The 24,072-nt window shown below is 43.0% G+C and overlaps 1 protein-coding gene and 1 long non-coding RNA gene across 2 annotated transcripts in view; one reads left to right on the top strand and one right to left on the bottom strand.

Annotated features, from left to right (window-relative positions):
- Positions 1-1,821: 1,821 nt before the first annotated feature.
- LOC109493196 lies at positions 1,822-14,798 on the bottom strand. Its single transcript, XR_002737186.2, has 3 exons — positions 14,526-14,798; positions 3,173-3,407; positions 1,822-1,969 (listed from the first exon to the last, which is right to left on the bottom strand). It is a non-coding gene; the product is annotated as an uncharacterized LOC109493196 (long non-coding RNA).
- A 106-nt stretch (positions 14,799-14,904) lies between these two features.
- Positions 14,905-24,072, top strand: part of NAA25 (N-alpha-acetyltransferase 25, NatB auxiliary subunit) — an 81,032-nt gene continuing 71,864 nt past the window's right edge. The window contains exon 1 of the mRNA XM_023241429.2: positions 14,905-15,014. Coding sequence (XP_023097197.1) covers positions 14,957-15,014 — 58 coding nt within the window. The 5' untranslated portion in view covers positions 14,905-14,956. The remainder of the gene's footprint in view (positions 15,015-24,072) is intronic.

Here is a 24,072-nt window from a genome sequence, read left to right as displayed (position 1 = left end):
TGTCAAGATACAGGGAGAAGACAGCCATCTACAAGCCAATGAGACAGGCCTCAGAGGATACCAATTCGGCTGAGACCTTGATCTCAGACTTTCCTCTCCAGAACTGTGAGAACATCAGTTTCTGTTGTTTAGGCTGACTGGTCTGTAGTACTTTGTTATGGTAGCTCTAGCAAACTAATTAAGGGTTGTTTCTACTTTTTGTCTTTTATTCATAATGCTGCTGTGAATATTTGCATACAAATTTTTGTGTGGACATATATTTTCATTTTCCTAGGAGAAATTCCACCTGGGAGTGGTGTTTGCACAGTGAATTTTTACATATGTGTATGCCCATGCTACTACCACCCAGATCAAGAAATAGAAGATTTCTAGCACCAGAAAGTTCCTTTACACTGCATCCCTATCTGTTCACATCCACTGGGTAACCAGTCTTCTGACTTCTACTACCTATGAATAGTTTTTGCCTGTTCCTGAACATCATGTAAATAGAATGACCACTATACACTCTTTTCTGCCTGACTTCTTTCATGCAATATTTTGATTGTTGTAATCACCCATGGTCTTACATGTAGCCTTAGAGTGTTCATTTTCATTGCTGTATAGCATTCCACAATTTATTAATTATAGTATATGACAGTATATAGTATATTATTTATAGTATATATTACAATCTATTAACTCATTCTACTCTTTTTAATTTTTTTACTTTTTAATTTTTTTAAATGTTTATTTACTTTTGAGAGAGAAACAGAGCATGAGCAGGGGAGGGGCAGAGAGAGAGAGGGAGACACAATCTGAAGCGGGCTCCAGGCTCCGAGCTGTCAGCACAGAGCCCAACGCCGGGCTCGAAGTCACAAACCGCGAAATCATGACCTGAGCTGAAGTCAGACGCTTAACCGACTGGGCCACTCAGGCACCCCTACTCTTTTTTAGATGTTTTTTATTTATTTTTTTTAACATTTATTTATTTTTGAGAGACAGAGAGACAGAGCACAAGTGGGGGAGGGGCAGAGAGAGAAGGAGACACAGAATCTGAAGCAGGTTCCAGGCTCTGAGCTAACAGCACAGAGCCCGACGCGGGGCTCGAACTCACAAACCGTGAGATCATGACCTGAGCTGAAGTTGGATGCTCAACCAACTGAACCACCCAGGTGCCCCTAAATGTTTATTTTTGAGAGAGAGAGAGAGAGAGAGAGAGAGAGAGAGAGACAGAACATGAGCAGGGGAGGGGCAGAAAGAGAGGGATACAGAGAAATCAAAGCAGGCTCCAGGCTTTTTGCTGTCAGAACAGAGCCTGCTTGGGCTCCTCTGTCGCCCTCTCTGTCTGCCCCTCTCCTTCATGCTCTCTCTCTCTCTCTCTCAAAAATAAATAAACATTACAAAAAATATACGACATTCATTTCTTTTTTCAATTTTAACTAGGCTCCATGCCTGATGTGGGGCTTGAACTCACGACTCTGAGATTAAGAGTTGCATGCTCTACCGACTGAGCCAGCCAGGTGCTTCACTACTTATTTTCATTAGGTGTACAGCCAAGAATGGAATTGCTAGGCTGAGTTGTGTAATATGCATTTATTTAGCTTTTTCTCATTAAAGATTTTATTTATTTATTTTAGTTTGTTTTTTTTTTTTATGTTTATTTATTTTGAGAGAGAGCAAGGGAGGGGCAGAGAGTAAGGGAGAAAGGAAATCCCAAGCAGGCTCTGCAGAAGCAGCACACAGCCTAATGTGGGGCTTAGACTAACGAACTGTGAGATCATGACTCGAGGCAAAACCAAGAATCAGACACTCAACTGACTGAGCCACCCGGGTGCCCCAAGATTTTATTTTATTTTTATTTTTAAAGTTTATTTTGAGAGAGAGGGGGGAGGGGCAGAGAGAGAGGGAGATAGAGAATCTCAAGTAGGCTCTGTGTTATCAGTGCAGAGCTGGACAAAGGGCTTGAATCCAAGAAGATTGAGATCAAGACCTGAGCAGAAATCAAGAGTCAGACATACAACCAATTGAGCCACCCAGGCACCCCTTATTTTTAAGTAATCTCTATACCCAACATGGAGCTCAAACTCACAACCCCAAGATCGAGAGTCACATGCTCTAGTGACTGAGCCAGCCAGGCACCCCTAGCTTTTGCTTATTAAAAGTTCTAGCCAGGGACGCCTGGGTGACTCAGTCAGTTAAGTGTCCGACTTTGGCTCAGATCATGATCTTTCGGCTCATGAGTTCGAGCCCTGCACCTGGCTCTGTGCTGACAGCTCAGAGCCTGGAGTCTGCTTCAGATTCTGTCTCCCTCTCTCTCTCTCTCTGCCCCTCCCCTGCTCATGCTCTGCCTCTGCCTTTCTCTCTCTCTCTCTCAAAAGTAAACAAACATTAAAAAAAAAAAAAAAGTTCCAGTCACTGGGGGCACCTGGGTGGTTAAGCATCCAACTCTTGATTTTGCCTCAGGTCGTGATCTCACACATTGAGTTCTGCACCTGGGCTGACAGCCTGGAGGCTTCTTGGGTTTCTCTCTGCCCCTCCCCTGCTTCAGCACAGTCTCTCGCATGGTCTCTCTCTCTCTCTCTCTCTCTCTCACAATAAATAAACATAAAAAAAAAGTTCCAGCCACGTATGTGCCTATAAATATTTCCAGTTCTTGAGAGTTGATTTTCAAGTATTTACACTTTGTTTCATTTTTTTTTCCACCTGCAAGTCTTGGGATTCTATCTTCTTATATTTCTTAGTGACCCCAGGAGATGTCATTAGACTGCCACTTGATGGTTACCAAGAGGGGCTTAGACAACTGATAAGCTGGAAAGAGGAAATAGGGCCTCTACTTGTGGGTAAGGGGGTGGAACGTAGCTATTAGGGAGGCAACCCACAGTATCTGCCCCAGGAAGGGCACTCATCACACATATTTACCCTGTTGATGGAGGTAGGACTTTCAGGGAGGGCTTTAAACATCCACTTTGTTTGCTACTTTGCACATGGTCACAAGTATATTCATCTACTGCTAGAGGAATACTTGTGAAATCACTGCTAAAAACCAATTTCCTCATCAAGGTGCCAGGCCCCAGAATGTTTACATCATTTTGTCAATTCTGAAGTGGGGGTGGGGTGGGGGAAGGGCGTGGCTAGGAAACTCAGCTGACAACTGGGTACTCATACATATTCATAAGAAGAATGGAGATTGTACCTGAGTTCTCAGAGCATGCTGGGAAATTTTCGAGTGCCTGGTTTACTAGGCAGAATTCCCAGAAGCTGCTGCTCCCTTTGCCTGATGGCTTCCTCATCCCTTAGATGCTTGCACAGTGCCCTTCTAGTGTTGAGAGGAGGAGACATCTTAGGATCACTTGCGTTGTGGTCTGCTTTTCCAGAAAACCTCTCAGTTCTCTCATCCTGATGCTGCCTAGGAAAGTACTTCTCATTTCCTAGAGGGAAAAACATTAATGCTTAAATTGTATTTTTCAGAGGGTTGTTTGAGGGCTGGCAGGATTAGCATCCTTTGGGGCAGGGAAAATGCTTGTAAAAATGCAGGTGCCCAGGCCCACTCCCCACCTATTAGATACAAATTTCTGTGGTGGGGTCCCTGAATATTCGTTTTAGAAGTTTGTGGGTGATTCTTATGCTCAATGAAGTTAGAGAACCCTCTGGCTTAAGTGATCAATTAAAGGAAAATCAATAACACAGACATATTCTTGAAACTATATCCAGTCCCATCCACCTGCTCCCACCAAACTGAGTATCTTGCAGCTTTACCTACCCACCCTTGCCCCACTAGGACTTCTCAAATACAGTTTCTTTCTGCTACAACCCATCTGATTTCCCTCATCCTTCAAGGCTTAGTTTTAATGTCACATATTCCTAGAAATCTTTCCACAACTCTGTGTAAGGTGCCTCTCCTCTGGTTCCTAGTGCTTCCTGTGATTATCCCAGAACCCCTGGAAAGCTGCAGTATCGTTGTCCAAGCAGGCACCTGTCTGTCCCATTGTACTGTTGGAGAAATGAATAAAGTACTGCACCAAAGATGGCTGATGGGACTAAAACAAGCTCTGGTCTCTAGCTTAGAGACCCCTCTTCCGGGTTCTTCCTGCCCTGTTTGCCATGTGCGCGAAAACCCACCATGGATGTGGAAGCTGACAACTATAAATTACCCTTCCCACTTGCATTCGGGGCTCAGATCTTTGGAGAAACATCTCCTCTGAGCCCACCGGTGTTAAATAAATCTCCAATCCACCAAGATCTGAGTGTCACTCGTTTTTTCTGCCAGTGTTCCAGCCTGGTTCCGTAACAGTACTGAACCAGTTCCTGGAAGACTGGGCAGACGTTTTTTTTTTTTTTTCATGGGCATAGCTGGCACCTAGCATAGGGTGGGGCACACAGTAGGCACTCAGTAAATGTTGAATAAAGGCAAGAATTACCTATTATGACTAATGCTTTTTATGCCAATTTAAGAAATCCTTGCCTACCTCACCACAAAGATATTTTCCTGTTTTCTTCTAGAAGCCCTATTGTTTTACCTTTTACATTTAGGTCTACGACCCATCTTGAATTAATATTTGTGAACGGCATGAGGTAGGGGTAAAGAGTTTTTTTGTTTGTTTTGAGGTGAAGATTTTTTTTTCTATTAAATTTTACTTGGGCCTTTGTCATAAATCCAGTGACCATCCATGTAGGAAGCTATTTCTGGACTCTTTGTTCTACTAATCTGTTTGTCTATCTTAAGCCAATATCACACTATCTTAATGATTATAGCTTTAACATAAGTCTTGAAATCTGGCAATATAAAATCCTCCTCCTGGGGCACCTGGGTGGCCCAGTCGGTCAAGCGTCCAACTTCAGCTCAGGTCATGATCTCATGGTTCATGAGTTCGAGTCCTGTGTCGGGCTCTGTGCTGACAGCTCAGAGCCTACAGCCTGCTTCAAAATCTGTGTGTCCCTCCCTCTCTCTCTGCCCTTCCTCTGCTCCTGCTCTGTCTCTGTCTCTCTCTCAAAAATAAACATTAATTTTTTTTTTTAAATCCTCCTCCTGTGTTCCTCTTTTTCAAGATTATCTTGGCTATTTTAGGTCATTTGCATCTGCATACAAATTTTACAATTAGGGGTGCCTGGGTGGCTCATTGGGTTAAGTGCCCGACTTCAGCTCAGGTCATGATCTCATGGTTTGTGAGTTCGAGCCCCACATCGGGGTCTGTGCTGACAGCTCAGAGCCTGGAGCCTGCTTTGGATTGTGTGTCTCCCTCTCTCTCTGCCCCTCCCCCGCTTGCGCTGTCTCTCTTTTTCTCTCTCAAAAATAAATAAACGTTAAAAAAAATTTAGAATCAGTCAGTGAATTTCCTGACTGGTTTTACTCTATTATCTCTTATGCTTTATCTTACCAGAAAATTGACCACACAGCAGGAAATTGCATTATTTCCTAGAGGCTCCTTAATTTTTTTTTTTTTTTTTCCAGAGGCTCCTTCATTTTAAATCAAGGGCCAACTTTTTGGCATCCAAGCAGCCAAATGCAGCTAACAAGGCTCTCCCCAGAGTTCAGCAACTCAGAGGCTGAATAGAGCAAGTCCAGATTTAGAACACAGAATCCAGCGAGCTTGGCAAATTCCTTCTTTGGGGCCCCCAGCTTTGACCTGCCCTTGAAGGGAGCCTGTAAACTGTTCCATGACTAGACAGAAGTGCATATGGAAATTTAATACATGATAAAGATGGCATTGTGTGCTTTGTGAAAAAGATGGATTATTCAATAAATGAGGTTTGGAGCAACTGGAAAAGATAAAATAAGACTGGAACCCTGCGTCATTATTCATACCGAAATAAAGTCCAAATTGACCAAGGACTTAAATTTTAAAAACAAAACCATAAAAATACCAGGAGAACTAACAAAGGAATTTTAAAATAATAGTGGAGTGGGGAAATGCCACAAAAAATAAAACATTTCTTCACTATAAAACAACCCATGTCCCCCAAAAGAAAAAGCAAACAATACACTGGAAAAAATATGTGAAACACCTGTTTATGGCATAAGGCTAATTTCCTTAATATATAAAGGGTGACTATAAATTAATAACAAAAGACTAACAATCTGAAAAAAAATGGAAACAGGACATGACCAGGTTGATAAAAGAAAATGCATTACCAATTGGTCTTAAACAGATGAAAATATGCTAAATATCATTCATAACCTGAGAAACATGAGTTAGAATTACACTGAGATATCATTTTTCACTGTGAGATTGTCAAAGATACAAAAGTTTGAGAGCACACTGTGTGGCAAGGGAAATTGGCATTTCTACATACTGGTTGTGGGAATATAAACTGGTACAACCTTTGCGAGGTGCTATTAGGGAATACTGATTCCAATGTTAGGTGAAAAGAACAACTTACAGAAACAGATGAATAGTATGATAACATGGAATTTTTAAAGAAAGCAAAACTATCATATATTGTTCATGCATATATACATATGCAATAAAAATATTAAAACATGGAAGGAAAAATACCTGCCAATAGCATAATAGTGGTTATCTCTGGAGAAGTAGGGAGGGGGAGAGATAAAGAATTGTATGTCGAATATCAAATCTCTATGCTTGCAAAATGTTAATGTTTGTTAGAACTGTGTAATATGTATACACGGGTACTCTCACAGATCTTGAAACATTTGAACATTTTTTTAAATTAAAAAATATAGTTTATAGAAGGATATTATTAGCGTGATGGAAATGTTCTAAAATCTGATTATTGGAATGGTTCCACAACTCTGTTAAATGTAGTAAAAATCATTGAATTGTGCACTTAAAACGGGTGAATTTTATGGTATGGAAGTCATATTTCAATAAAATTGGTATAAAAATGATAGAGATAGCTCACAAAAAGTTCACATTCATATATTCATATTTGCTTTGTTTTATTAAAAAAGTAATTAAAATGAGCACCTGGCTGGCTCAGTTGGTAGAGCATATGACTCTTGATCTCAGAGTTGTGAATTCGTGCCTCAAATTGGTTATAGAGCTTACCTTAAAAAAATATTAAAATGAAATCCATCTTAAAAATATATAAAGGTAAAAAAACAAAATGAGATCCATTCTTTCCGAATTTGGAAACTGGGCTGGGCAATTTGGCATTCGTGTGCCCCCTGGTGGACAGAATTGGAAGTGCTGGGATGGATTAAAGAGCTAGGAGGCCTCAGACCTATCCTTTCTTTTCCTGATGAGGAAAATGAGTGAGGCCCAGGGTTATACTGCGAATTACTGGCCTAACCAAGACCATGACCCTGGTTCTCCCAACTCTTATCTCCAGGTTCTGTGTTTCTTTGTCTTGAACTCTACCTTTAATTCTGTGCCTGCTTTGTACTTTTGGCCTTTTTTATGCTAAGTAAGTGTTTGGACCCAAGCCTGTTTGATTTCAGAGCCAGAATTGCTGTTTTATTCTACTGTCAAAGTGCAGGGAATCAACTGTGAAAACTGAAATATAGCACTTTTATTCCATGAAGGATTAGGATTAGGTATTGAAACATATCCATCAAGGGGCACCTGGCTGGCTTAGTCGGAACAGCATGTGACTCTTAATTTCTGGGTTGTGAGTTCAAGCCCCACGGTGGGTGCAGAGATTACTAAAAAATAAATAAATAAACCTAAAAAAGGAAAGTAACATATCCATCCAGATGGGAAAATAAAAACAAAGAAAAATTAGAAAAGTCATTGGGTGGAGACACCCACAACCAGTACAACCAGTCCCCCAATGCCATGTCACCCAGCTTTCAGGCACAACGCACTTATGTGTCTCATGCCCTTAAACAAGAGTTTCTCACCAGAGCAAATCTGCCACCAAATATGACAAGAATGAAGGGCGTACCCCCTTTTTCTAAGTCAAGAAAATGGAAACTACCATTGAATGAGCACCTGCTGTATGCCAAGCATTTCCTCATAATGTAACGTTGGCTCTAAAAATTTTGAGTTCCTACTTGTACAGCACAAAAGATGGGCTTTTGGCTCCCATGGGGGTCATCTCCTTTGTTACCTGAAATGATTTAGGTCTGTCAAAGGGTGTGGAGGCTGCCTCTCAGGCAGGAGCAGGTAAGGACAAGCCCAGAGCCAGGTCACTGCTTCAGCCTTAGGTGCTGAGGACATGGGGTAGGAATGGGAAATAAGAAAGGCCAATTCATCCTACTTGGATGCCAAAGAGGCTTTTGGGGTGGAGGGAAACACATTCCACCCAGAACAGTGACTCAAGGATCTAGAGGCCTCGGTTTGAGAGGTCCATAACGCCCTGGCTTTGCCACGTGCAGGGAACAGGGTACTGAGCCTGACAGTGTTCTTCTGGGGCAAGGCCAACAAAGGAAATCTGAGAATGTATCTGAGTAACCACAGTCCTGGCCAGAAGCCTCCTATGTGCCCCTACTTGAAGGTGCTGTATTTTTCCATTCTGGGAAATTCTTAAAATGCAGGTGACTCACCAGCTCTTTCATTTACACCAAAGATGAGCCCCAGCCCTCCTCCCTCCTCTCTCCTTTCCAAGCCCAACCTCAGCCTGGTCCTACCTGGCCAAATCATCTCAGAATAATCCTGCAGTCAGTTTACCTAGGCTCTCACCCTCCACTCTTGCTGGTTAGCAGGATTTGGGGAGCATGGATTCCTCCTTGGGATAGGGTTGCCAGATTTAGCAAATAAAAATATAGGATATCTGGTTAAACATAAATTTCAGACAAACAATGAATATAATTTTAGTATTAATACTCCCAAATATTGCATTTTATTTTACCTGACATTCTATCCTGGGAGTATTTAAATTTCTTTCATTACTCTAGATCAGGGTTCAACAAACTTATTCTGTAAAGGACCAGACAGAAAATGTTTTAGCCTTGTTGGGTCACTGTTGGGTCTCTGTTGCAACTACTCAACTCTGCTTTTGTAGCACCAAAGCAGCTATAGACAATACATAAATAGATGTGTCTGTGTTCTACAGAATTTTCTTTATGGACATTGACCTTTGGATTTTATATAATTTTCACGTTATGAAGTATTATTCTTCTGTTGATATTATTCCCAGCCATTAAGAAATGTAAAAACCAACGCACCTGGGTGGGCCAGTCGGTTAAGTGTCTGACTCGATGTCGGCTTAGGTCATGATCCCAGAGTCATGGGATCGAGCCCAGTGTCAGGCTCCACGCAGAGCATGGAACATGCTTGAGACTCTCTCTCTCTCTCTCTCTCTCTCTCTCTCTCTCTCTCTCTCTCTCTCCTCCTCTCTCCCTTGCTCATGCTCTCTCTCAAATTAAAAAAAAATAATAGTTAAAACCATTCTTAGCTTACAGGTTATACAAAAACTGGTAGAAAGCTAGATTTGGCCTATTGGTCATAGTCTGCCTACCTCTGATCTAAAGCCAAAGAATTCAACTTTTGTCTGGATCCGAATCACTAGAGGATTTATAACAACACAGATAGCTGGGCCCCACTCATAGAGTTTCTGATTCAGTAGGTCCGGGGCAGTGCCTAAGAATTTATATTTCTTTCTCTTTTTTTTAAATGTTTATTTATTTTTGAGAGAGAGAGAGACAAGGTGAGTAAGGGAGGGTAGACAAAGAGGGAGACACAGATCTGAAGCAGGCTCCAGGCTCCAAGCTGTCAGCACAGAGCCCGATGCGGGGCTTGAACTCACAAACCATGAGATCATGACCTGAGCCGAAGTCAGATGCTCAACTGACTGAGCTACCCAGGTGCCCCTCTTTTTTTTTTTTTTTTAATGTTTATTTATTTATTTTTTTAGAGAGACAGAAACAGAGCGTGAGCAGGGGAGGGGCAGACAGAGAGGGAGACACAGAATCTGAAACAGGCTCCAGACTCTGAACTGTGATGACAGCTCAGAGCCTGACATGGAGCTCGAATTCATAGACCACAAGATCATGACCTGAGCTGAAGTCGGACGCTCAACAGACTAAGCCACCCAGATGCCCCAGAATTTGCATTTCTAACAAGTTCCCAGGTGCTGCTAATACTGCTAATGGGGGACCACACTGACCTAGGAAAAAACCACATACCCATAATGCCAACCTATTTGCAGTATTTTATTTATTTATTTTTTTAAAGATTTTTATTTTGGGGGCACCTGAGTGGCTCAGTTGGTTAAGCGTTGAACTCTCAATTCAGCTCAGGTCATGATCTGGCAGTTTGTGAGTTTGAGCCCCACGTCAGGCTCTGCACTGACAGTGAGGAGCCTGCTTGGGATTCTCTCTCCCTCTTTCTGCCCCTCCCTTGCTCTCTCTCTCTCTCTCTCTCAAAAACAAATAAACATTAAAAAAAGATTTTATTTTTAAATAATCTCTACACCCAACATGGGGTTCAAACTTACAACCCAGAGATCAAGACTCACACGCTCTACTGACTGAGCCGGCCAGGCACCCCTACCTGGAGTATTTTAAAGCCTTCTCAGCATTAGGAATGATTTTCCACACAGATCACAGACTATATCTTTGTTTGAGAGCCTGCCATTCTCAGTAAGAATTTCTCTACGCACTTGCTACTGGAATCTTCTCTTTTAGCTAGCCTTGGGATACAGTTAGGCCGAGAGTTTCCCATACATTTGGTTTTGAATAAATAGCTCTCCTCAATTATTAAAGATGATGCATTTACAGGGCACCTGGGTGGTTCAGTTGGTTGAGCGATCGACTTTGGCTCAAGTCATAATCTCACGGTTAAAGAGTTCGAGCCCCGCATCAGGCTCACTGCTGTCAGCACAGAGCCTGCTTTGGATCGTCTGTCCCCCTTGCTCTCTGTCCCTTCCCTGCTTGCTCTCTCTCTCTCTCTTACACACAAATAAATAAAACATTAAAAAATGGTGCATTTAAAATATTTTGTGGGGTGCCTGACTGGCTCAGTCAGTAGAGCATGTGACACTTGATCTCAGGGTTGTGAGTGCAAGCCTCACATCGGGCATAGAGATTGCTTAAAAAAAATCTTTTATTTTGTAGTAATTTTAGATTTACAGAAAAGTTGAAAAGATGGTAAAGTTTATATACTCCTTGCTCAGTTTTTTTTTTTTCAGTTTTCACTAATGTTAACATCTTACATTACCAGTGTACAAGAGGCCGACATTAGCACAAACTATTAACTCAACTCTAGACTTTATTTGAATTTCAACTGTTTTTCCACTAATGCCCTTTTTCTGTCCCAGGATCTCACATTACTTTAGTTGGCATGTCTCCTTAGTTTCCTCTGACCTGTGAGTTTTTCTGTTTCCTTAGTTTTCATGACCTTGACAGTTTTGAAGAGTACTGGTCAGATATCTTGTAGAATGTCACTCAAATTAGATTTGTTTAATGTTTTCCTCATGATTACTCTGGGTCTATGGGTTTCCTGCAAAAATTCTACAGAAGTGAAGTTCCTTTCTCATCATCTCATATTGAAGGTATATGATATGAACATGAATTATTACTGGTAATGTTAACTTTGATCACTTAGTTAAGGTAGTTTTTACCAGGTTTCTTAACTGTGAAGTTATTATTTTTCCTTTTCTATACTTAACTCTTTGGAAATTAGTAATTCCAGAGTGTGGATTTCACCACAGACTTACTGTGTGACCTTGGGCAAACTATCTAATATCTCTATGTTCCAAATTTTTCATTTCTTCCTCCCCAATTCTCATTTTATTATTATTAAAAAATATTTTTTTTTACATTTGTTTATTTTTGAGAGACAGAGTGAGACAAAGTGACAGTGTGGTAGAGGCAGAGAGAGAGGGAGACATAGGATCAGAAGCAGGCTCCAGGCTCTGAGCTGTCAGCACAGAGCCCGACGCAGGGCTCGAACCCACAGACCGTGAGATCATGACCTGAGTTGAAGTCGGACGCTCAACCAACTGAGCCACCCAGGCGCCCCTATTATTTTTTTAAATTAAAAAAAAATTAGCACCTTTTTTAATGTTTATTTTTATTTTGAGAAAGAGAGAGAGCAGGGGAGAGGTAGAGAGAGAGAATCCCAAGCAGGCTCCACACTGTCAGCGTGAACCCAACTCGGGGCTTGATCTCACAAACCGTGAGCTGAAACCAAGAGTCAGACATTCAACCGACTGAACCACCCAGGTGCCCACCAAATTCTCATTTTAAAATGAAGATCAAAATGATACCTATTCCACCAGTTTGTAAGACTGAAATGAGAAGATACATGTGAAAGAGCTTAGCACAGTCTCTGCAACATAAGTGCTCAATAAATTCACACTATTATTATTGTTACTATTATCATTAGGTTTTTTTTTCTAGGCATGTATATTTAAATTTTAATAGCAATCGTCATGGGGTGCCTGGGTGGTTTATTCGGTTCAGCATCCAACTTCGGCTCAGGTCATGACTCGAGGTTCATGAGTTCAAGCCCCACAAGATGCTTGTCGCTGTCAGTGCAGAGCTTGCTTCAGATGCTCTGTTAACCACCCCCTCCCCCCCGCCCCAGCTTACACTCTCTCAAAAAGAAATAAACATTAAAAAAAAATAAATTTAATAGCAATTGTTAACTTGCTGTTATGGTGGATTCTAGAGACTTTTGAGGGGCACCTGTGGGTTGTCAGTAAAGTGTGTGGCTATTGATCTCAGGGTTTTTTTTAATTGAATTTTATTTTATTTTATTTTTTAAAAATTTTTAGTGTTTATTTTTGAGAGAGAGAGACAGAGAGAGAGAGACAGAGTGAGCCAAGAAGGGGCAAAGAGAGAGAGGGAGACAAAGAATCCGAATTAGGCTCCAGGCTCTGAGCTGTCAGCCCAGAGCCCGACACGGGGCTCGAATCCACGAACCATGAGATCATGACCGGAGCCAAAGTCTGGTGCTTAACCGACTGAGCCACCCAGGCATCCCTGGATCTCAGGGTTTTAAGTTTGAGCCCCACACTGGTTATACAGTTTACTTAAAAATAAAATCTTTCAAAAAAAAAAAGTAAATAATGACTTTTGATCTATATCCTTTAATTGGTATTTTTCAAAGAGTGGTCCTCAGATTGAATTAGAACCTCTGGGAGTAGAATCCAGGAAATGTTTATCAAGTTCCCCAAGGGATTCTGATATGCACTGAAGTTGAAGAATCATTTTCTTGGACACTAAAAAGCCCAGAAAGGGAGAGGGAAGGAACACCAGTAAAAGGGGTCAACCCCAGCTGTAGTGCAGGGGCTGACTCTACTCAGAAAGACCTGAGTTTGAATCATAGTGACTAGTGTGGTATTAGGTTATGACCCTAATGAGCTTGGCATACCTAAGTGGCTCCCTCCCTCTCCCACTCCAAGTCTTTAAAAAAAATTTTTTTAAACGTTTATTCACTTTTGAGAGAGAGAGAGAGAGAGAGAGAGAGAGAGACAGCACAAGTGGGGGTAGGGCAGAGAGAGAGAGACAGAATCCGAAGTAGGCTCCAGGCTCTGAACTGTCAGCACACTTCCAGCACAACGCGGGGCTGGAACTCTTGACGGTGAGATCATGACCTGAGCTGAAGTTGGACACTTAACAGACTGAGCCACCCAGGTGCCCCCCACTCCAAGGCTTTTAAATATTTATTTATTTTTGAGAGAGAGAGAGAGAGAGAGAGAGAGAGAAAGAGAGAGAGAGAGAGAGAGAGAGAGAGAGAGAGAGAGAGAGAGAGAATGGGGAAGGGCCAGAAAGAAAGGGAGAAAATCCTAAGCAGGCTCTGCTCTGTCAATGCAGAGTTGGATGTGGGGCTCGAACCCATGGACCATGGGATCATGACCCCAGCTGAAATCAAGAGTTGGTTGCTCAAGGGGTGCCTGGGTCACTCAGTCAGTTACGCGTCTGACTCTTGATTTCAGCTTGGGTCATGATCTCACAGACTGTGGGTTCCAGGCAGCATCGGGTTCTGTGCTGACAGTGTGGAACCTGCTTGAGTCTCTATGTCTCTCTGCCCCTCTCCTCTCTATCTCAAAATAAATAAATAAACTTAAAAAAAAAAATTGGTCGCTCAACCAACTGAGCCACCGAGGAGCCCCTCCCGCTCCCAGTCTTTGACAATTGTCACTTTTTCAGCTAGGCTTTCCCTGACCACATTATACACATAAAAAAATTGTCTCCCACTTCCACTCCCCAGTCCCTGTTTTTTCTCAGACTCATTCATCACCACCTAATATACTATTTTATTTGTGTCTCTTCCACTACAAGTAAAGCTCCATGAAATCTTTGTCTATTTACTGATGTAGCTTCCGTGCCTAAAACAGAAGGTGGCACATAATAGGCAGTCAGTAACTATGTATTGTATGATTTGAATTACTGTTTCCCTCCAGTTTTATTAAGGTGCAATTGACAAACCGATTGGTTTAGTATTAATCTAGGACGCTTCTTAGCTGGCTGAGCCCCATGCGAGGGATGAAGGGATCTTGAACTTCTCAGGCAGATTTTTACTGTTGATAAGCCCCCTCCCTTTTTTTTTTTTTTAAGTCAGCTCGGTGCCCAACGTGGGTCTTGAACTCCCAATCCCACCCCCTCGCCCCAGATCAAAAGTCGCATGCTCTACCGGACTGAGCCAGCCAGGCGCCCCTGATCACCCCCTTCCCCTACTGTCCCCTGGGTCACTCACCCAGAGGAGTTCCCGGTTCCCCAACAATTACTCAGACAAGTCTAACTGTTCTTCCTTCGGGTACAGAGGATAAATACGACAAGCAGGAGCAGCCGAGCCCCAACTTTGATCAAGAGTTTTCCTCTCCTTTCCTCGCTACTCAGTACTTGACTCGGAAGGGATTTCAATACCAATAGCTGCTTCTTCCAGCCAGGTTGATTCCATCAGCACAATTGAGAGAAGTTTCCTATAGAAGACAGCACTGCGGTACCCACAGGGTTCCGCGGGTGGGGGATAGGGGGTGGGGGTGGGGCTTCCCTTTCCGCGCAGGCGCCTTTTGTCGCAGCTCCGCGACTATCGCGATAGAAGAGCGAGATCGGCGCTGGCCCTTTAACAGCCCCTTCCCGGGGGCCTGCCCCACGCGTGCGCACTGCGGTTCTGCGCTTGTCATCATGGCGACGCGGGGCCATGTGCAGGACCCTAACGACAGGCGCCTCCGGCCCATTTACGGTGAGTGCCTGGGGCCAGCCCGGTAGTTGGCCGGACGCATCGAGGGCTGTTGAGGCCGGGGCAAAGGTCCAGGAGGGGCGCGGAGGGGGCGGGCGCGGAACTGTAGGGCGCTGGGGACGGACCGCGCGGGCCTCTAGGCCGCAGCCACGGGCCTCGCGTAGGCGCCGGCCGGGCCTTCCTAAGCCGTACGGGGGCAGCGGCGTGGTCCAGACGGCGGCAGGTCAGCGGAGATGGCCCGGCATGCAGGCTCTGTGAGGGACTTACTCTCACAGAGACCTGCGCTGCCCGTAGGCTGCGTTGTGCCAAGGAAGACCCAAGATCTCAGGTGGATCCCGAGCCAGGTGGAAGCTGGCTCCGGCGTGAGGGTGCGACGTTCTGCTTGAGGGAAAATTCCTCACTAAAGACTTTTTACTTAGGGGAAGCGGGCTTAGGGGGTTGTGACTAGCGGTGCTCGATGCACAGGGAGAAACAGGTCCAACGAGGGGAAGGGGCTGGCGTAAGGTCACCCCGATCGAGTCTGGAGCAGGCCCGGCTTCGAGGCTCCCTATCCAGAGCTCTTTGGTGGAGAAACAGCTGCTCTGGGCGCACGTGGGAGGCAGCGGCGGGGCTTAGGGAGGGGTCTTGGGCCCAAAATAACGGTGAGAAGACTGTGATAACTCATGTCCGAGGGGCATGCATGGCTGCTGCAGGGCTTTTCCTTTCTGCAGCTTCTCTGGTTTTCTCTGCAGCTTGCCTTGTGCTTGCTAAGTGGATCCCCCTCCATAACGCTTACCTCAGCCCCGCAGGCTTGCAGACCTTGAAGTCATTCTGATACCCCGGTTGGGTAAAATCGACAGATTTGAGTCAGGGGAAATGCCTTTTCAATAACCGAGTTGTTCTGTAATGGGACAGTGGCCCTTTTTGCAGCTCTTCTCATAGATGGCTGGTCTCAGTTAATGGTGAGGAAGGCTTCAAGGTCAGTGGTATTGCCAAATTAGACCTCGCGTCTATAGCGTAGATGTTAACTAAATGGAGGTTTCTCCCCATGGCTGAGATCATTCAAGGTTTTTCGGGGAGGGGGGCAACTTTATTTCTGGCACAGTTGGTCCTGCTTTTATAATTTGTATGCTGCTTTACTCTCACATCTCATTTGATTCTAGCAACAATCCTGTAAGATGGGAAATAATAGCTGATGTGTATAGACGGGTAATTATGTCATTCTCTGTCATTGGCCCTTCATATGGGTTATCTCATTTAATTTGTACACATTCTTAGGAGGTGGGTAGTTTTTTCCAGTCCCACAATGCCCCTCCCCCCTTTTCCCCACAGATGAGGAAGATGGGGCATTGTTGATGTGTAATTATTTGCCTAAGGTTATTCAGGTCACATTTGATGGAGCTAGGATCTGAACTCCTGTGGGCTGTCCTAGGCTCACTCTCTTAACCACTGCTAGAAGGTACCTCACTTTGAGCTGAAGACACTGACTTGCCAAAAGTCACACAGGTGGCGAGTGGCAGAGATAGGACTCTGTTTGCAGCAGTTTCCCGTTGGTGCATGTTATCATACCCTCCCGTATATGTATATTCATTCAGAGGGCAGGGTTGAAATGAGGTGATTGAAGATAGGAACTGAGTCCAGGCAGGGCTCATAATTTCTGGCTTATTAAAACTCTATGCAGCAGCAGAGCTGCCTGTGGACTTTTTTTTTTTTTTTTAAGTTTATTTATTTATTTTTGAGAGAGGAGAGAGAGAATCCCAAGCAGGCTCTGGACCGTTAGCACAGAGCCCGAAACGTAGGGCTCAGACTCAAATCATGAGATCATGACCTGAGCCGAAGTCAAGAGTTGGATGCTCAACCTGACTGAGCCACCCAGGCGCCCCAGACTTTTTTTTTTTTTTTTTAAGTTTTATTTATTTATTTAAGTAATCTCTACACCCATCATGGGGCTCAAATTCACAACCCCAAGATCAAGAATCACATGCTCTTCCTACTTAACTGTCAGCGCCCCCCCCCCCCACCTCCCGCCTTTAAACTAAAAAAGATTCAGTACTTTTAAAAATAATTGGATTTCAAAAATTGTTGTTGAGGCCCAAAGAAAATGCTTTTGGTGTCCCATAAGTTATTTAGAAATAACAGTGTTTTGAACTACCCAGTAAGATAAACCATGTCCATTTCGCGTTGCTAACCATTAGGATGTGTTAACCAGAAGTGACAGGTCATATTTTCCAAGCTGAAGCTGGAATTATGTAGCTTTTGTTATAGTTACATGGGAGAGGATTAGAAGAAGCTTTCTTTAAGAATTCCAGAGCAATTGGGGCGCCTGGGTGGCTCAATCAGTTGAGCGTCTGACTTCGGCTCAGGTCATGATCTCACTGTTTGTGAGTTCGAGCCCTGCCATCGGGCTCTGTGCTGACAGCTCAGCCTGGAACCTGATTCTGTGTCTTCCCCTTTCTCTGCCCTTCCCCTGCTCACATGCTCTCTCTCTCTCTCTCAAAAATAAACATTAAAAAAAATTAAAAAAAAAAAAAAGAATTCCAAAGCAATTAAAATAAACTGGCAGGAATAGGAAAAGAGAGGTTACCAACTGTCCCTTGTCTTCAGCACTTTTGACTTTTGACTTCCAGACTTTGGACAGCCCCTGCTTTTGTGTTTAAATATATTAGTCCCTAACCACTCTTGTTCCTTGAATTCAGAGGTTTATTAGCTGGTAAATGAAAAGCTTATGCTTGATAGGTAGTGCTTGTCCATCAGTCAGAAGTTCAACAACTGTCAGGATTAATTGAGTGCTTATTTGTATGCTAACTGTCCTATTAGGTAGTAAGATTATTGTAATTATAGTGGTAAACTAAAGGTCAGAGATTAACTTGCTTAGAGTCGCAGTTATTAAGTTGCAGATCTGGGATTTGAACATAGGCATTGTCACTGAGAGCCCAGTTCTTCACTGAGTTCAGAATTAGCAGCATCACTATCTTTGTATAGCACTATTTATACTGCCAACGTTTTAGCATTTTACAACTGTTGGAAACTTGCCTGTGACCTCAGCTCTTGCTGAATACGGTTTAGGGTAAAAGTGGACAGGGCTGTATGGGTGATTAACTGTGAAATTGTGGTCAGTTGAGATGTGGGTTAAAATTATATTTTCAGTGTCTAGGTTTGGAATAAGTTTTCAGAAATTTCATTAGTTGAAACATCTTCAGAGTGCATCTCATTACTCATAAATTGGTAAGTTTAGGTATTGTATTTTTGGTGTTTGAAAACCACCCCTGACCTTACTAGAGCACCTATTTTGTTCGTTTTTCTTTTGCTAAAATTACTCTCCTGTGCTGTGTGGTTTTTCACAGATTTTGTATTCTCATGTGACTTGGTGAGCCCCAGTGCTTTCTTGTACCATTATTATTAATTTTAAACTGTGGGGTGGAAGTGATGGTCATGTATGGCACGTCATAAATTTGTGTAGAAATTGGGAATTACTAGGTCAGCAATTGCAAAATAGGGAAGTTTCAAAGAAAAAAAAATTCCCATATCCTTTGAATGCACATACACATTTATATTTACTTTCCGGGTGCAATATCTTTTGTTCTAATCTGTCCTACTGGCTTCCAGTCTTGCTGTAGTCTGGATCAGGTATAATATACTTCCTAGCTGTGTTTCCTGAATGATAATCACTTCTTTGGTGAGTTACCATGTTTCCCTTTGGTGCCTGGCCAACTCCAGGTAATTATTCTGATGTAGTTCATTAGTAAATGCTCCTGAGTCCTCAGTTGAATGTGGTATTTATTCTGAATCTTCTGTTGGGCATTGTTAGCTCGCGAGTTGTGTCCTGTTTTCTCCCAGGAATGGCAGGGCATCTTGGGGACTGAAGACCATCTTGCCTTTTTGTAGAAGAGTCACTTGGCACAACCTCTTTTCTTCTGTTTGGAAATTATTATGACCATTTAAAATTTTTTTTTTCAACGTTTATTTATTTTTGGGACAGAGAGAGACAGAGCATGAACGGGGGAGGGGCAGAGAGAGAGGGAGACACAGAATCGGAAACAGGCTCCAGGCTCCGAGCCATCAGCCCAGAGCCTGACGCGGGGCTCGAACTCACGGACCGCAAGATCGTGACCTGGCTGAAGTCGGACGCTTAACCGACTGCGCCACCCAGGCGCCCCTATTATGACCATTTAAAAAGCTCTGACTTAGATCTCTACATTCTAAAAGCATTTAATTTAATTTAATTTAATTTAATTTAATTTAATTTAATTAATTCATGGGGCACCTGGGTGGCTCAGTCGGTTGGGCGTCCGATTTTGGCTCAGGTCATGATCTCGCGGTGTGTGAGTTCAAGCCCTGCGTCGGGCTCTGTGCTGACAGGTCAGAGCCTGGAGCCTGCTTCGGATTCTGTCTCTCCCATTCTCTCTGCCCCTCCCCCACTCATGTTCTGTCTCTCTCACTCTCAAAAATGAATAAATGTTAAAAAAATTAAATATTAAAAAAAATTAATTCATTTTCTTAAATATTTATTTTTGAGAGAGAGAGAGTGAGAGTATGCGTGCAGGCAAGTGGGGGAGGAGCAGAGAGAGGGGGGAACAGAGGATCTGAAGTGGGCTCGGTGCTGACACGGGGCTCCAACTTGGGAATCTCGAGATTATGACCTGAGCTGAAGTCAGATGCTCAACTGACTGAGCCAGCCAGATGCCCCTCTAAAAGCATTTTAGACTTAAAGATTTTAATGCACAGGGTCTCTCAGGTGGCTCGGTTGGTTAAACAACTGACTCTTGATTTTGGCTATCAGCACAGAGCCCACTTGGGATTCTCTCTGCACCCCTCTCCTTTTCATGTGCTCTTTCTCTCTCAAAATAAACAAACATGAAAAAATTTTAATGCACAGAAAATTCTTTTTTTTTTTTTTTTAACATTTATGTATTTTTGAGAAGAGGTGGGAGAGGGGCAGAGAGAGAGACAGAGAGACACAGAATTGGAAGCAGGCTCCAGGCTCTGAGTTGTCAGCACAGAGCCTGACATGGGGGCTCGAACCTGCGAACCTTGAGATCATGACCTGAGCTGAAGTCAGACACTTAACTGATGAGCCACCCAGGCTCCCCTGCACAGAAAATTCTTAAAAGAATACATAGAGTAGAACATAGAGCATAGGGCAAGATTTATAGACTAATGCTTTTCATGTTATGCTCTTATGAACTATTTGGATTTTTTTTTTTTTTTTTTTTTTTTACCATCACTTGCACAATTTTTGTTATTTAAAAAATTAGTTGAGGGGTGCCTGGGTGACTCAGTCGGTTAAGCATCTGACTCTGGATTTTGGTTCAGGTCTCATGGTTCATAGGTTTGAGCACCACATCAGGCTCCATGCTAGTGGTGTGCAGCAAGATTTTGCAAAAACTTTTAATAGAATGAAGCCATCGCTAATACTTGGTTCTTTGAACATCCTGTTGTGGTCACTTTGCATGCATATATCTCTCATTTCCCTGATACATTACCTCAATTTCTAGAAGATTGTCTTTTTCTCCCCCCCGCCCCATGCAGTTTGTTAATTTATGTATTCCTTTCTTCATTCAGCTTATTTATTGAGAGCCCAGTATGTGCTAGGCACAATGTCGATTCGGGGAGTGAGTGAGTACCAAATAGCACAGCATAGACATGGCTTCAGCTTTCAAGAAGCTTGTGGTTTCAACAGTTTTGTTTTTTTTTTCCAATAGAATTTTAAAAGATAATGTTACATATAATCAATACATTTGTGTTAAGGGCTTTGAAGGAACAATATAGGTTCCCATGAGTGCATACAAATATGCATCTCAGCTGTTGGGGACAAGACAAGAACAGGTTCTCTGTGGAAGTGACATTTTAAGAAGAGTAGAGGTTAGTCAGGCAGTGAGTGTGTAAAAAGGAGCTTGTTCCACTTGAGGACCTAAGAAAAGGCTTGCATGGTCGCAGTGTAGAGATTGGTGAGATGAGGCTACATGGGTAGACAAACTCAGCATTGTAAGCTATTTTAAGAATTTTGAAGTTTGTGGTTCTCCTGGGTGGCTCAGTCGGTTAAGCATCTGACTTCAGTTCAGGTCGTGATCTTGCGGTTTGGGAGTTTGAGCCCCGTGTTGGGCTCTGTGCTGACAGCTCGGAGCCAGAAGTCTGCTTCGGAATCTATGACTGCCCCTCTCTCTGCCCCTCTCCTGCTCATGCTCTGTCTCTCTGTCTCTCAAAAAATAAATAAGTGTTAAAAAATAAAAAAAAAGAATTTTGAAATTTGTTTTAAAGACAGAAGCACCAAAGAGATTAACCAGGAGAGTGGGGTGATCAGGCTTGCATTTTAAAAGGATAGTCCCCCCACCTTTTTTTAATTAGGTAGCGTCCACACCCAGCATGAGACTTGAACTCATGGCCCTGGGATCAAGAATCACATGCTCTACGAACTGAGCCAGGCAGATGCCCCCAAAAAGATTGGGAGAAATGGGGGGGGGGGCAAATGTAGACTGTGAGGTAATCAGGAGCTATTATTCATTTTTATTTTATTTTTTTTAATGTAAATTTATTTTGAGAGAGAGAAAGCTTGAGTCAGGGAGGGGCAGAGAGAGAGGGAGAGAGAATCCCAAGCAGGCCCCATGTTGTTAGTGCAGAGCCCGATGTGGGGCTCTAACTTCTGAACTGTGAGATCATGACCTGAGCTGAAGTCAGACGCTTAACTGACTGAGCCACCCAGGCACCCGCATCGTTCATTTTTAAATTTAACCTTTCCTGCAGTCTTGCACTTAGTACATATTTAACAAAAGTTTGTTGACTCAAAGAATGTTTCACCTACAATTTGTACTCTTGGTAAAAGCAAGTCTTCTATCCTAAAACATTTAGGATTTTAAGCAAAGGGCATTGTAATTAATTATTTTATTAATGTTTATTTCTGGGAGAGAGAGAGAGAGCGCGAGCGAGCAAGCATGAGTGGGGGAGGGGCAGAGAGAGAGGGAGAGAATCTGAAGCAGGCTCCAGGCTCTGAGCCATCAGCACAGAGCCCGATGTGGGGCTTAAACCCATGGACTGCGAGATCATGATCTGAACTGAAGTTAGCTGCTTCACCAACTGAGCCACCCAGGTGCCCCTAAGGACATTGTAATTTAAAGGTGGGGCTATGTTTAGGTGCCTTGAGTGACTCAGTTGGTTATCTGACTCTTGGTTCAGGTTCAGGTCATGATCTGGTTCATGGGATCGAGGCCCAGTTTGGGCTCACGCTGACAGTGCAGAGCTTACTTGGGATTCTGTCTTACCTCTCCCCACTCGTGCTTGCACTTTCTCTCTCAAAATAAATAAACTGAAGAAAAAAACGATGGAGTTATGTTGTATTCAGTCTTTTTTTCTAAATTGGAGCAATATCTTTGATAGTCTTTTTGATAGTCTCTTGCCAGTGATTTGACTCAGTTTCCCAAATTTGTTTCATTTTTCTACCCCATTTGATGATTCCAGCTCTATTATAGTATTATCTATACTATTACGTATTTAATAGTTTTTTCTAAGTTGATTTTTAACTTAAAGTTATTAAAAAATTTTTTTTAACATTTATTTACTTTTGAGAGACAGAGCAAGACAGAGCACAAGCAGAAGGACAGAGAGAGTGGGAGACAGAACGTGAAGCAGGCTCCAGGCTCTGAGCTGTCAGCACAGAGCCCGAGGCGGAGCTCAAACTCACAGACCTCTATCTATAGATCATGACCTGAGCTGAAGTCAGAGGCTTAACTGACTGAGCCACCCAGGCGCCCCTAACTTAAAGTTATTTAAAAATAATGTACCGGGGCGCCTGGGTGGCGCAGTCGGTTAAGCGTCCGACTTCAGCCAGGTCACGATCTCACGGTCCGTGAGTTCGAGCCCCGCATCGGGCTCTGGGCTGATGGCTCGGAGCCTGGATCCTGTTTCTGATTCTGTGTCTCCCTCTCTCTCTGCCCCTCCCCCGTTCATGCTCTGTCTCTCTCTGTCCCAAAAATAAATAAAAAACGTTGAAGAAAAAAAAAAATTAAAAAAAAAAATAATGTATATCATTATCCTTAATGGAGGACCTGTCGCTTGTGCTGAGAAAAAAAAGCCACAAAATAAGTAAGATGAAAACAATACAATGGTGTTGGAGTCTTTACTAGATTCTGATACTTTTGTGAAACTCTGAGTTTGAGGTCTTTCCTTCGTCATTAAAAAACATTAGAAAGTATTAAAGAAGTGGGGTTCTTGGCGGCCTCAGTTGGTGGAGATGTGACTCTTGATCTTAGGGTTGTGAGTTCAAGCCCCATATTAGGTGTAGAGGTTACTTGAAAATCTTAAAAAAAAAATACTAAAGAAGTGACAGGCTAACACTGAACTGAGCCGGTCTCCTTAATATAAGGGAAACATTGGAACAGGTCTGGTTTCTCACTGCGTCATCTAGTGCTGACTGCAAGGGCAGCTTAAAAAACGTGTCACCGAGGATGGCACCCATTCTTTGAAAACTTTGCTTTCACTTATGCATCATTATCTTATTGTTTCCTAGGCCTGATTTGTAAATGGCTGATTTTGGCTTAACTCTTACTATTATTATTTTTTAAAATTTTTATTATTTTTTAGTGCTTATTTACTTTTGAGAGAGACAGAGACAGAATGCGAGTGAGTTAGGGGCAGAGAGAGAGGGAGATACAGATCTGAAGCAGGATCCAGGCTCCGAGCTGTCAGCACAGAGCCCGATGTCGGGCTCAAACCCATGAAATGTGAGATAACCTGAGCTGAAGTCGGCTGCTCAACCGACTGAGCTACCCAGGCGCCCCGGCTTAACTCCTATTATTATAGGAACAACACCAGTCCTCAAGGTCAAAAACCACAGTTACCCTTGAGTAAATTTTAAAACAACTTACTAAAAAGACAGACTTAGGATATCATATTTATTGGCCTGTTAGCTCCAAGGGCTAAATAATTTATATTCCAGAGTTAGTAATGTAGAATGAAAATAGACTTTTCCCACCTTACCATCCAGGAAGGGGGAGTCTGACAGCAGACTGGCTGAATGTAGAGGAGTGTCTTAGTTAAAACTGTTTTGGGTTCAAGGAGCAGAAGAAACTCATTGACACAAGCTCAAGGA

Source organism: Felis catus, chromosome D3 (assembly GCF_018350175.1).
Source record: "Felis catus isolate Fca126 chromosome D3, F.catus_Fca126_mat1.0, whole genome shotgun sequence".
NCBI classification, from domain to species: Eukaryota; Metazoa; Chordata; class Mammalia; order Carnivora; family Felidae; genus Felis; species Felis catus.
This window is presented reverse-complemented; position numbering and strand designations above follow the sequence as displayed.